We start from the raw sequence: 13,427 nt of genomic DNA on the forward strand, positions 1-13,427 counted from the left end.
CCTGCTGCTCCGGGCCTCCAGGGGCGGATCTGTGGTGTGCCGCCTCCCCTGACCCCCATTCCCAACTCTTCCCACCTCCAAGGCCACAGGGAGCACCCTCACCGTGATCTCACAGGCAGGGAAGGTAGGGTCTGGAGCTCCCAGGGGAATCAGCCTGTGAAGTTTAGTTCCTCAACCTCAGGTCAGTTTTTAGCCAGAAGACGCGTTCAGGTTCTGGGTCGCCAAGGCCCAGGCACGCCTGGCTACCAAAACCTTGGGCGCAAGCAGTGGGTGCCCCCTCCGCTTGTACCAAACCAGATCACACACCTTTATTATCCTCAAAATGTAACAAACGGGGTAAGAAATCCCTCCCTCCCCACCCCTCCCCGCAGTCCAAGGGAAGCGTTTAAAAAGCCCCGCAGTCAGGCCACGAGTTCGCGGGTGAGGCCCGGAACGCCGGACGCCCCTCTATACGGCTGTAGTCCTCCCGAACAAGGGGATGGAGACCGGCAGGCGCCAAGCTCCGTGCTCCAGCGGCTCGCGGCTGCTGAGTTCCGAGTCGGTCCAGCTGGGGAAGACCCGGCGGCCACGGTCCGCCTGCAGACAGAGCGCAGGGCAGGGGGCCGCTGGCCGCGGAGCGCTGGGCAGGTGCAGCGCTGACGTGTAGCCCCGGTCCAGGAAGAGCGGCTTGTAGCTGGGCGGCGGCTGCTCCTGTTTCTCCGAGCTGTCGCGGCGGCTCAGAAAGGGTGTGACGATCTTGCGGTAGAGGCCGCGCGTGTCCGTGAGCACCTCACTGTAGGGCGGCGGCGGCTCGGCCATCAGCACCGCCTCTTCATAGCACGGTGGCTTGGACATGTCCGATTCCGCTGCGGAGTGGGAAATGTTCCGAGGATGAGGCCACCCGTCCCTGGCCTCCGGCCAGCTGCCAACCCCAAGCCCAGCCCGCTACCTCCTAGGTTCTCTGGGAGGCTGTCCCATGGAAGGCTCGCCTGTTAGTAGTGATCCCGCCCACCTCTCAGTGGCCCTCGTTGCCCACGGCAGAGGTCTGGGCTTACCTTGACGCGGATAACTCCAAGGCCGCGGCGGCACTGAGAGGTGCGGGGGCGGCGGATGAGGAAGCGCGTGGTGGTGTGCGTGCGCGTGTGCGTGTGGCTGCGCCGGCCCGTGGTGCAGCAGCGGGTGGACGTGCACGTGCTGATGCGCGTGCGCCGGCGCCTCGAGGCGGCCGCGCTGCGGGGGTGGTGGCGGCGCTAGGCCTGGGGGGCTTCCGGCCAGGCTGCCCTCCAGCTCGAGGGGCTCCAGCTCGAGGGCGCGGAGGTTCTGCTCACGTAGTCGTTCCTCCTGGCGCCGTTTGAGGCGGCGGCGCAGGAAGCTGCAGAAGCAGCAGAGTAGGACGATGAGACCCCAGATGAGCCAGAAACCGGCGAAGCACGTGAGGAACGTGTAGGTGCCCTGGGACATAACCATGGCGGCGGCGGGGCGGCGGGTCCTCGGCTGCTTCACTGGACACTGGGTTCCTCTACGTGGCCCCGGGCCCGCGCCACGCTCCCAGGCGCCGCCAGCGTCACTCGGGGACCTGCGGCCGGGGGCTGCTCGCGGCGGGGCTCAAGTCGTGGGCGCGCCGGCGGGGGGCAAGAGCAGCGGCGCCCGCTCCTTCCCATGGCGCCGGTGGGAGCGCGGGTGGGCCTCACCCGGGGCCGCGCAGGACCTGTAGAACAGACACAGGGCGCGGTGAAGGCGCGTTGCAGCCCCGACGACTTCCCTGCCTGCGCCCGTGCCCTGCGCAGTTCTGGGGAAGCCTCCTCTGCGGGAACCCCCGCACTCCCCCCGGGGCGGTGACGTCACCATGGGGATGACGTCATACCTCGAGGTTTCCCCGGTAGGGCTTTCCCGGATCTGAGACCCGGCCGCCGCCGCAGCTGAGCCGAGGGGACTCCAGGCAGGCCAGCAGAGGGCGCGCGAAGGCCAGTCTCGGCCTCTGTACTCAAGGGAGGTTCGCTACCCCACGGGGTACCCCAGCTCGGAAAGGGTTTCAGAGGCCCGTGGACAGACCCTCAGGGCGCTGAAGAGGAGTTTCTGCGCGGTTGCTTTGCGGCGGGGAAAGGGTGGCCCACCTCCTATAGCCCCACAAGCAGCCCACCGACGCCCAGCTTTAGCCCTAGGCATCCGCCGCTCTAGGCCTTGTACCCGTTCCTACCCATGGCCGCGCAAAGCATGGAACATCTAGGTCCGCACTGCGGGCCTCCTGGTCGTCGCCGCTCTTGTAGAAGAGGCTCAGGAGGGGTCGTTCCGGCTGTTACTGCCTGCCACTGGCCTGCTTTTGTCTGCACGTCCGGGCGTGGGCTGTTCCCTTTTTTCCTTTCCTCTAGGCGCCTCCGCCTGTCAGATCCCAGCTCTGTTTCCCCAGCCTCCTACCAATTCGCAGCCTCATTGGCCCTACCCTCCTAGCACCAGTAGGCCTTATCAATTCCTTTACGTTTCTGCAGAGGGTAGGAAAAGTAGCTCGTTTGCACGTGTATCACCTGGCCCATGGGCGCCTCTAGTTCTGCCTCCTTCTTCCTCTCTACAGCCAGGGTTTAGAGAGGAACCTTGCATCCTGAGGTATGTAGGATGGAGCCCTGACTGTGGAGTGACGGGTAGCAGGCGATTGTTCACCACCCCCGCAGAACAGAAGGGTGCCCTTCTTGAATGCCTTATACCCAGGGTTTTCACATATAACCCTTTAGGGTAACTGCAGTTATTCCTATTTTGCAGACGGAGGGGATGGGGAGGTGGCAATTAGCTGTGTAGAGGGCAGATGGCAGTGCCTTAATTTGAACCCAAGCCTGGCCACAAAACCCTAGCCAGCGGTGGGAGAGTGCTGCTGCTTGAGCTACTTTGTGGGCCCCTCTTCCAGGAGCCCCATGGACAGCCCCCCATCCTCAACATATCCAAGGCACACACACACATTTAGCTCTGGGGGCCGTGGTGGGCCTGAGCTCCAAGCAGGAGGTCCACATCAAGCTGTCTCAGACTGTTCTGGCAGCAAGCTGGGGGGAAGCCAGGCCACGGGCCACCCCACACTTCTCCCAGATGGATCCTGTCTGATTCTCTGGCTGCCTTATGCCATGTGCCACTTGGTCCCCGTGCCAGTCCCTTTCTCCTGGGCCTGTGTTCCAGAACAGACAATGGCAAGAACAATAGCTCCACCCGCCCCCTCCACAACCCTGCCATGAGGCTGCCATGGCGACGCAGCCCAGATAAAAACACGATGCTGCCAGTCACTGGGAGTTAATTAAATCTGTTGTTCTCCTTTTCCTGAGCCCACAGGAATTTTCAGGAATGCTCTGAGGAAGCTGGCACTAACTAGGGAGCCCCTTGGCCTGCAGAGCAGGAATAGCTCCAGATCAGAAAAGGTACTTCTGGGACTGGAGGTGAAGGAGTTTAGCTGAATTAGAAATAGAAATACCTGCCAAGGACTGTCTACTGCCATGTCAAGCCTTGTTCTAGGCCCTTTCCATTTGGAATCTCACATGATATGTAATACCTCCTTCTCAGTGGGGGCCCATTTGATAGATGAGGAAACAGGGCCAGAGAAATGATTTGCCCCAGGTCAAACAGCTGATAAGGGGAGGAGTAAGGATTTAGCTGAGTCTGAATCGAGAGTCAGTCAAAATACTTTCCATTACAAGACCACTGAGACATAAAATGAAGAGCCCAGTGCATGTGAGCACTTGGCACATGAAGACTTGGCAGCCATGGGGATACTGAGCTGACTGGCCAGCTTGTAGCCAAAACATACCTTTCTGTTCCTTCGCACCAAAGCCCTGGGGCTTCTGGCCACCATGCCTCAGCTCAAGAGTAGGAAAATGCTATAGAGTGGAGAAATGGGATGGCAGCTCCAAGGTTAACAAGGAACAAATAACAGAGACTCTGCCCTGAGGGGCCCAGCTCAGCTGACTGGGCATTAAGGTGGACAGAGGCAGGCCACAACCAAGACTCTCTGGGTGCCAATGTGGCCCCTCAGCAAGGAGGCAGGAATCACTGCCATATTTTATGGATTAGGCCGCTCTCTGTCATGCTGGCGCCAGTGCCCAGTTTGAGTGGGCATGGGTTTGATGCTAAACACTCCCTCTTAGGCTACTACTTCACTCAGTGGTACTCTGGCAGGCCCAGAGGGCATGGGTCCTGCCAGAGGCCTCCCTCCGGCCTGTGTCTGGCCCACAGGGAGTTGCTTAGTACATTTCATCTAATCCACAGTAGGTGCTCAACACATAAATGTCAAGAGACCTTTCCAGATGCTCTTCCTGACAGACCAGGCTTCTCCAATCTTCCTCAAAGAGCTGTCCCTTTACCCCTTCGTACTTCTGTGCAGGCTCCTGCCTGTGTCTGGAGAGCCCTTCAGTGCAGATCCTGCCTGCCACCTCTTACTCACAGTCACGCACCCTCTCCATCCCCTCCATACTCTCCAGAGCAAATACCGCATTTGTCCAACTCCAGCTGTGTGCTAGGGGTTGTGCCTACCCCCTTAAGTCTGCCATTTTATGATTTGTTTCTTCTTTCTCCTTTCTTACCTTCTTGCAGGTTATTTGAACATTTTTTTTAGGATTCCATCTTGATTTATTTACAGTGTTTGTGAGTGTATTGTATGTTTTCTTAGGCCACACACTCACTGGGGTACAGCAGGGGGACACAAACAAGACCCCAGGGGGTGAATTTCTTAACCTCTGTAATGCCAGTTTCCCCATCAGTGACCATGGTGAAAACTGAGCTAGTCCATGCAAAGGGTTTGGAGATGCCCAACACACATTAGTGCTGATGATGGCAGCTTCGGAGCTGGGGATGCAGAGATGTGCATGTCCTTTAGGTGCTCCCTGCCTGAGGGCTGGATGTCACAAATCATTCTCAGTCATCCTACAAACTAAGTTAGCATTCCTCCCATTTGACAGATGAGAGCACTTGGCTCAAAGAAATCAAATGATACCCAAGGTCACACAGATTTCTTATTCTGGTGCCTGGTGCACTGCTGTGGGCATCTACCACATTGCTCCTCTGCATGAAGAACCCCAGTAATCTTAGACCCTTAAAATCTACTAGATCTTTTATCTCAGTAAAGGGCCCACCATTTGCTCCAGCCACTAAATCCTGTTTTTACCCTCAGTGCACTGTGCCTTCATCTGTCTACTTCCTTTGGTCCCCCTGCCACTACTTCGCCAGGCCCCCATCATCTCTCACCTGGGCCCCTGTCACCATGCTTGCCACCGCCCTCTGTACTTCCATGCTATGCTCCTGTTCAGCCTACCCACTTTCCACATTGTCGTTTCCCCCAGGCCCTTTCCTGCCTGAATCCTCTGGCAACTCCCACCCCTTCAGGAAGCAGCCTAGCTCTTTAAGACAGTGTAGATGCGTGCCTCTTAAACTTGAATCAGCGTCAGAGCTATGGGGAGGGCTTGTTAAAACAGAGTGCTGGGCTCTGCTACCAGTGTTTGCTTCAGTAGGTCTGGGGTTGGACCCGAGAGTTTGCATTTCTAACAAATTTCCAGCAGATGCTGATGATGTGGTCCAGAGAGCACACTTGGAGAACTGACCTAGATCATGGCCTCTGGGATGAACTCCTGCCAAGGCATCTTCAGCCTCACCTCTCAGTGCCCTTCCCTCTGCAACCAGCCTGTGTTTCCATCCTGCACTGCTAAGTCGTGCTTTCTTTCCCCGAAGTTCTTGCCCCCACACTTACTACTCAGCTTCATGGCCTCACTGTCACTTTGCTGGACAAGTCAGCTCCAGGTGGCCTTACTCCCCAGGGTTGGAGAAATCCAGGGATGTCAAAGTGTGCTGCGGTTGCCTGTGTGCGACTCCAGAGGTTGCATCTGTCTTGTCATCTGGCACACAGATGGCAGCTCCAAAACCACTTGGTAGGAGTGACTGGAGATGCCTAGTTCCCTGTTTGGTCTTATAGCCACAGGATAGGAAACACTTCAAGAATGGATCTGGGGGCACCTGGATGACTCAGTCGGTTGCGTGTCTGACCCCCGATTTTGGTTGAGGTCATGACCTCACCATCATGAGATCAAGCCCCATGTCAGGCTCTACACTGGGCATGGAGCCTGCTCCAGCTCCTCCCTCTCCCTTTCCCTCTGTCCCCGCCCCCCACCAAATAAATAAATAAATAAAATCTTAAAAAAAAAGAGCTGGGTCTGCATCCAATTCACTCCTGGGAAATGTCAGCCATTCACCAAAAAGTCAGTGAGAGAGAAGCCATCACCCAGCTCTCGACCTTCGCAGGGTGGTTTACAAGTGAGATGAGGACCCATCATCCATGTGAATAAAAGAAAATGGAGGCATATGCAAGGGGCTCTGGAATGGACAGAGGGAATCCCAGATGGCAGGGTTTTTGGGTCATAAGGTACTCAGAGCCACCAGTCAAGCGAAGGGACAAAGACTCAGACCAGAGGACAGCAGTGGGAGAATGTGGTGTGTAGAGTGAGGATGGCTAACCTGTCCTGCATATCCAGCACATGCGAGTCCCATTGCTGGCCTCTTCACATTCATTATCTCACACCCAGGAGGTGGCTGCTGCCATCCCCATTCTACAGACAAGGAGTTGGGCCAGCTCAGGCCCACATAGCCAGGGGGTTGTGAAGTCCAGGTGACTGCAAGGCCCACTGTCCTGGCAGGAAGGCAGGCACTGGTAACAATTTTACACTCCTCCCACACCAAGACAGACGAACTGAGGCCAGAGAGAGGATTGCCACCATAGTCAGCCAGGCGTAGAGCTTACCCGAGCCTCATTTCCAGTTAGGCCAAGGTACTACAGGTACTAGAGGTGCTACAGGTAGCACCTCTGTGACCCAACCCTGGCACTGGGCCAGGAACCCAGGGCTTGGAAACTGTGAACAAGACAACAGACCGGGGTCACAGAGAGCTGTGGGCAGAGGGGCCCTGCGTGGCTCAGTGTCTACTGTACTCACATCTCTCCCTCCAAGGGAGTTGGCCGCACCTCAGGGGCTGGGGTTGGGGGGAGGGGGGAGACGAAGATGCCCTCTTCAGAGAGTCAGCCTGGCATAACACACAGAGCACTAAAGAGAGAGCTAGGGTTCAAATTAGGCTGTGTGGCTCCATCCCAGCTGTTCCCATGTCTGAGCTGGAGTTTCTTTGCCTGTAAGACAGGGATGATGAGACCTGCCTAGGATTGCCAACGGTGGAGCAAAACTGATGAGGGAAGTGAAAACACTTCAAGACTGGTGTACACAGCTGCATGTGACAAACCAAAAGCCAACACTTCGCAGCCTCAAGAGGCTCAAATATGGAAACCAGCCCATGGCACTATATCTACACAAACCTGGAAGTGGTCCAGCAGAAACTACCATCGCTTTACCATGGACCAGAAGTCATGGCCTCGTGACTCTCAGGCTGGACACAGTTCATGGGCATGTTTTGTTGGCCCACAATCAATTCTTAAAAATATCCTGATTAGTTGCCAAATTTAAAACCCAGGAGATTTTACATAAAAGTCTGGATTCTTGGTTCATCTTAAAAATTATCTGGTCATTCCAAGTCCACATTCTCACATGGTGACATAAACTGTAGCTGGGCAGCTCCCCGGCCCACCTCACTCATTCCATTGCTCCTTGGGCCCTAGAGGCCCAAGGGTTTCCACCAGCTGAACTATAAATGAGCACCCACAGTAGCCAGCAGTATATGGATGGGCCCATCTCTGCTGAATTCTACCACAGCTAGGGCTGCAAGCTGATCAGGCCACAGAGCCCAAAAACCAAGAATTTGGGCATTGGGGGGATTCTCAGGTAACTGAGGTAGCCCTCACTCCTTAGTTTCGCCCAGAGAGAGAAAATGGAGGAAGGGAGCCAGCCCAGCAGCAGCACAGTCCTATAGAACATCTGGGTGAGCAAGAATCTGGCTGATTTTGGTGGAAGAAGGAAAAGTGTACTAAGGCTTGAAAGACGTAGGGAATTTCCTCACTGGAAGAATATGAAAGGAAGTTAAGAATGCTCCTCTAGAAGGCCCTACAGTTCTTTTCCGCAATAGATGGTGTGTGGCAGGCAGAGAGCTGCTGTGCCAGGAGAGAAACCTTCACTGAAAACTGAGTTCCACCACTTACTGGTTGTGTGACCTTGGGGAGATCACGTTACCTCCCTGAACCTTGGAGTCTTCATCCTTAAAATGGGGATCATAAACTTACCTGCACAATTGTAAAGATTAGGAGATAATGAATGCAGAACACTCAACACACAGCAGGAACAGAATGAAAGGAGCCTGTGAATAATTCCAAGGGCACTCTTGCCTGCAGCATCAAGACTCAGGACTGAGTTCGGGCACCACCCGTCTAAGGACATCTTATGCCAAGGCCTCAAATGCCTGGGGTAACGGTCACCTCTGGTGCCCCCGGACACTTCCCTGGATGGGAAAGGAAACCCAATGGTGGTTGTGGTCACTGGGCTGTTGAGTCCAAGGTCTGTGATTGGAGGCTGGCATCTGCTGAGTCAGGTTTGGGAGAGCTGGCAGGAGGACCATTTCTCTCCCCAGCACCCTGCCGCTGTCGGCTGGGGGAGGTTGGGAGAGGAGCCAGAGGTCATTTCCTCTGACTCAGAGGCCATTCTCCTCCCAGAGGAGCTCCCCTGGAGGACAGCGCATCTCCATGTGGCGCTGGCCTGCCTGCTGGCCAACCTGCATGCCACCCAGCACAATCTGGGCTTTGTGCTCAGACAAGAAAGGGACACTTGTGATCCAGACAATGGGCTGGGGCGCTCCCATTTGGCCTGAGCTTCAGCTTCCCTGGGTCAGCAATGTCCTTTTCCTCTGCTTCTACCCACTCTGCTCCCACCACTCCCTGGAGAATGGTGGCTTGGAACGTGGAGCAGAAACCCATCACCAGCCCTAGCCGCGGTTTGGCATATGCCCTGGCCATGAGGAGGAGGGACGTAAGCTTCTTTCTTCTCCCCTGGTAAGGAACATCGCCTCTGTGGCACCCAACTCGGGTCAGACCATTTTGCTGGCGAGTGGTGGTAGTGGTGGTGGGGGTGTCGGAACACAGACGCCGGACGGACGCAGCCATCAAGCCTCCTCCTCCCGCGGCAGGCCCAGGGGCTGGGCCGCCCCCACATTTGCAGCCACCCCAAGAGCCCTGCTGCGACGACTGCAGCCACGTGGGAGCTAGCTCGTGCCCACGGGGCCGCTCACCCCCCCCCCCCACCCCCATCTTCGAGGAGCTGTGGAGGCAGGCACACCCAGACGGGCGAAGTTATTACCCCCACCGCTCGAGGGCGAGTCCCTGCACCCCCACTCCCCCTGCGCCCCTGGGCTGCGGCCCCGCGTGGGGTGGGGGAGGGGCGGGAGGGGGCGTCGCCGCCCCGCAGCCGCGTTGCCTGGGAGCGCAACCCCGTTGCTGTGGCAACCGTTTCCAAGCGAACCGGTGGCGGCTCGCGCCCGGCTTTGGCTCCCTCGCTCACTGGCGCCCTCCCTCTCCCTCCCTCCCTTCCTCCCTCCGGAGTAGGCTGGGGGAGGGGCTGGCCGGGGCGGGGGTCCGAGGCCGCGACCCGGGGCCAAAGCTCGGAGCTGCCCGCGGGGAGGGGCTCAGCCCGGGACCATCTTCTGCCCGCGCTCCGGGCCCGCCCGGCCCGCCGCCGCCGCCGCGGTACTCACGGGCCCAGACATCCTCCTCGAGCTCGTCCTCCTGGCTCGGGGCGAGTGGTGCCGGCCCCGCGGACAGAGCCCCCGGCCTGGGGGAGGCGGCGACGGCGGCCCCGGGTAGCTGACTGTGGCAGCGAAGGCGGCTGCGAGCGCTGGGATCGAGCCTCGGGGCGCGCACGGGCGCGTACACGGCGCGTACCAGCCCGGCGTGCGCGCGCGCGCGCGCGCGCGCGCGCGGCAGCCGGCAGGGGGCCCCCACCCCCAGCCTTTCGCCAGCGAGGAGGCTGTCCTGGGAGCCGAAGGCGGAGGACCTGGCACCCACCTGCCGCGCGGAGATTCAGGCGCGGAGACTCACACGCGGGGCGCTGGGTTCACCCTGCACAGGGAAAGCACGCGCCACTCCGCACCGCTCCTGGCAACAGGCTGTCCGGAACGGGCGCACGCAGGCAGACCTGGTGTACACAATCGGCCGAGCACACAGGATGCTCAGTCAAGCAGCTGACACACACATACAGCTCAACCCGGAAAGCACACACAAGTCCAGGCACCGGCCACATCCTGAAATGCACAGCACACATGTAGTGGGCAAGAGTTGGAGCAGGCAGGTTACCCCAATGTTGTTCCAGCTCACCAAGGCATGGCCCCTCCCAACTCATGGCCCCTCCCAGTGTGTCTTCAGTGAGCATACATCACCACTTCTACTAAGAAGTGGTACGGGGAGGAGACCCAGTGCTGGATCCATAGCCTTGGGCTTCATGGACCCTGCTCATACCCAGGGTACAGAGGTGAGCACTAGTGAGAGTCACCTCAGTGTCCGGCATCACACTGACAGCATAGAGCCTGCTTGGAATTCTCTCCCCTTCTCTCTGCCCCTCCCCTGCGCGCGCTCTCTCTCTCTCTCTCAAAAACAATTAAACTTAAAAAAAAAAAAAAAAAAACCCTCCACCACCATACCAGCTGGGACATTTTGGTTTGCAAGTGACAGAATCCCAAAACAAACAGGCTTGGACGCAGAAGTGTTTGACTCATGTAACTGAGAAATCCAGAGGTAGATTTTAGCTATGATCACAATTGGTTCCAGGTGTCCCAACAATGGTATCAGACATGTATCTATTCTCTCCACTCTTTCTTCCGTTTGCATGATTCTTGAAAATTCCCATGTGGTGGCAAGGATGACCTCCCTGCCCCAGCTCTAGGTTTATATCCTGCCACCCAACCCCAGAGAAGAGAACCTCAATTCTTTCCCAATAATTCTAGCCAGCCCCCCAAAAGACTTTTTGGATTCATTTTGGCGTAGTATCCTTCAGTGAACCAATTCAGTTGGAGGGATATGTGTTCAGCCACCCAGTATCCATTTCCTTTTCTTTGGTTACAAGGCACCCTATTTCATCGGGGCAGGGGGGACTCATTGCACCCCCTGGGTGCCATCATACTGGGCTTGTGAACCCAAGTGCCCTGCTCCCCCAGTGAACAGTGGGCAGATTTCCAGCTGGGCCATTTGGGCTCCTTGGGTTTGCAGTCAGGCTCAGTGATGCAGACACAAACATGGCTGTAGCCATCTTGCTTCTGGGGGTCATATCCTGATGAGAATGGGGACTGTGACTAAGACCCTGGAGGTGCCCCAGTTCTGGTTCTTCCTATCACATCCCTCCATAACCTTTTTAACACTCTAAGTTAGTTGGAGAACAGTTCTGTCGCTTGCAACCAAAGATCTCTAACAGCTGGGTCCCACACTCTAGGTGTATGTGTACACAGGGGGTGTAAACCCAGCCCCATCTAAACCACATGGACTGAGACAGGAGGCTCCCCAAAGTAAACATGGGGTGCCTTTGTACATGCTAAGCGGACACCCTGACAAAACCAGTTAAAATCTTTCAGGGATTCCCTTGCCTTCTAGATGAGGCATCTTTTACATGGCTTTCAAAGCCCAGTGTAGTGCTGACTTTGGCTCCAGTTGCTCCCCTCTTTCACTTATCACACACTCATCTCTCACCCCACTGCACCCACCCCAAGCCATGCTAAACCACTAGAGGCCCTAGACCATCCATCTGGCTCCTCCACCCAGGTATATCTGGCTCTGAATCCTGGAGGGTACTAACTCTGACATTTTTGTGGCCAAAGGGGCGTTGACCCCCACCTCCTCAGCAGTCCCAGCCCCACCAGGTCTAGAATCATCCCTGCCACAGTGCTGATCACACTAGGTCTTACCTGTTCCCATTTCTATCTCCCTACCAGAGAGAGCTCCAAACTGGCGGGGGCCTTGTCTACATCTGGGTCGCCAATTCCCACCATAGAGCTGGGTGGTTAGGTGACCTTAAGAAAGGCTTGTTGGGAAGTGAATTCTGGGAGTTTTCACTAAGGAACTCACTGTGGCAAGAGCTTTGATGAGGTGAACTGTAGCCAACGAGTTCCCTGGGTGTGTACCAGGGAAGGGGGATTGTGGGAGGTCCCTGGTGGGAGGTTGTGACCTACCTACAGGCAGAGTGCTCCAGGGACCTACTGGTCCACCTGGCACCCACTCACCCTTGCACACCTGCTCAGGGTGGGCTTTGTCTTCTGCACAGACACTGAACTGCCCTCCCACCAAAACAGCAAATGTACCTTAGGCCCCAACCTTACACTTATGGGTAGGATCCAGCTTCATTTTCAGCTGGCTTCCTCACCATTCTGCAGCAGCCATTAACCAGCTGGAAGACCTTGGGCAAGGCCCTCTCCAGTTTCCCTCAAGAAGCAGCAGCACTCGTCCCACCTACTACCAAGAGCTGAGCCACCACCAGAGGCCCCTTCTGCTTAATCAGTGCTTAGAGCCTTCTGGCTGCCCTGGAGATAGCTATTAGCCTGGCACCCAGCACCCACTCTCCTAGGAGGCAAGAGTCCTGCCAGTGACCCAGGGGCTCAAAGAGGGGACTGGCCGCTTTTATGGATTCTCATAGCTGCCCTATGAGGTGATGGGTATCACACCCATCTCTCTAGACAAGAGAAGGGCCTATGCAAAGCTAGCTTGAAAAGCGGCCTGATGAGACTTGAACCCAGAACTGTCCAACTGCAAAGCTCATATAGCCCCTGTGGCACTAGTACCTAGCCTAGAACAAACCCTTACTGTGGTTACAGAGCATCCTTGGGGGGCTGGGGGCATTACGTATGGACTATGGTGCAGCAACAGGTTTATGAAGTCTGGGACAGACTTGTCAACAGACTCTCATCCCTGTCTTTGCATAGATGGGATGCTATGGAATGTTGCCCCAATCCCTCTGTGCCCAGGTGAATAAGTCTCCTTTAAGGCCTGGCTCAAATATTTTCAGAGAACCCTCCCTGATGCCCTCATGGCTGATCCCTACTGACCTCTGCCACAGCCTAACTCCCAGCATCACCACTGTCTCACCTCTACCCAGCCACATTTCCTGCTCCCAGGGCAGAGAGATGGCTCTAACATACCAGCCCTAGGCCGAGCACGCAACAGGTGTCCAGGTAAGACAGTGGGTAGATGTTTCTAACAGCAGCTTCCACCTTGCTCCCCAGGCTGCTCCAAGCCCACAACTGGTGGCCAGACCACCTTGGCCTTGGAAGGGACCCTACCAGCTGAGCCTGCCTCTCTAGTACAGGTAGTGCCAGACTCACACCCTAGTGGGAACCCAAGGCTTCTTCCCTTAGGCTTCATCCCATCTAGGAAATTGAGAACCCACTGGGTATGCCCAAAGGCCACCAAGGCCTGGCTGCCTGGAGAGGCTACTCCAAGATCAGCTGGGGGTTGGGGGAGTGTGAGGGGGAGGGTTCAGGGCCTTGTTGGAAGGGCAGCCCCCACCAGGCCCACCTCTGATCCCTTC

The 13,427-nt window shown here is 56.8% G+C and overlaps 1 protein-coding gene across 1 annotated transcript; it reads right to left on the minus strand.

Moving 5' to 3' along the window:
* Positions 1 to 333: 333 nt before the first annotated feature.
* Positions 334 to 13,365, minus strand: PRR7 (proline rich 7, synaptic). The gene is made up of 3 exons (XM_027035618.2): positions 9,616 to 13,365; positions 1,035 to 1,687; positions 334 to 845 (listed from the first exon to the last, which is right to left on the minus strand). Exons 2-3 carry the CDS (start codon positions 1,444 to 1,446, stop codon positions 448 to 450), a joined length of 810 nt encoding a protein of 269 aa, XP_026891419.1. The 5' UTR covers positions 1,447 to 1,687; positions 9,616 to 13,365; the 3' UTR covers positions 334 to 447.
* Between the last annotated feature and the right edge of the window lie 62 nt (positions 13,366 to 13,427).

Source organism: Acinonyx jubatus, chromosome A1 (genome assembly GCF_027475565.1).
Source record: "Acinonyx jubatus isolate Ajub_Pintada_27869175 chromosome A1, VMU_Ajub_asm_v1.0, whole genome shotgun sequence".
NCBI lineage: Eukaryota > Metazoa > Chordata > Mammalia > Carnivora > Felidae > Acinonyx > Acinonyx jubatus.

Excerpts from the sequence above, each read along its gene's own strand:
- PRR7 (XM_027035618.2), bottom strand. The coding sequence starts at position 1,446 with ATGGTTATGTCCCAGGGCACCTACACGTTCCTCACGTGCTTCGCCGGT. Across the intron at positions 846-1,034 it reads TTGGAGTTATCCGCGTCAAG|CGGAATCGGACATGTCCAAG; the intron begins GTAAGCCCAGAC and ends CCCACTCCGCAG.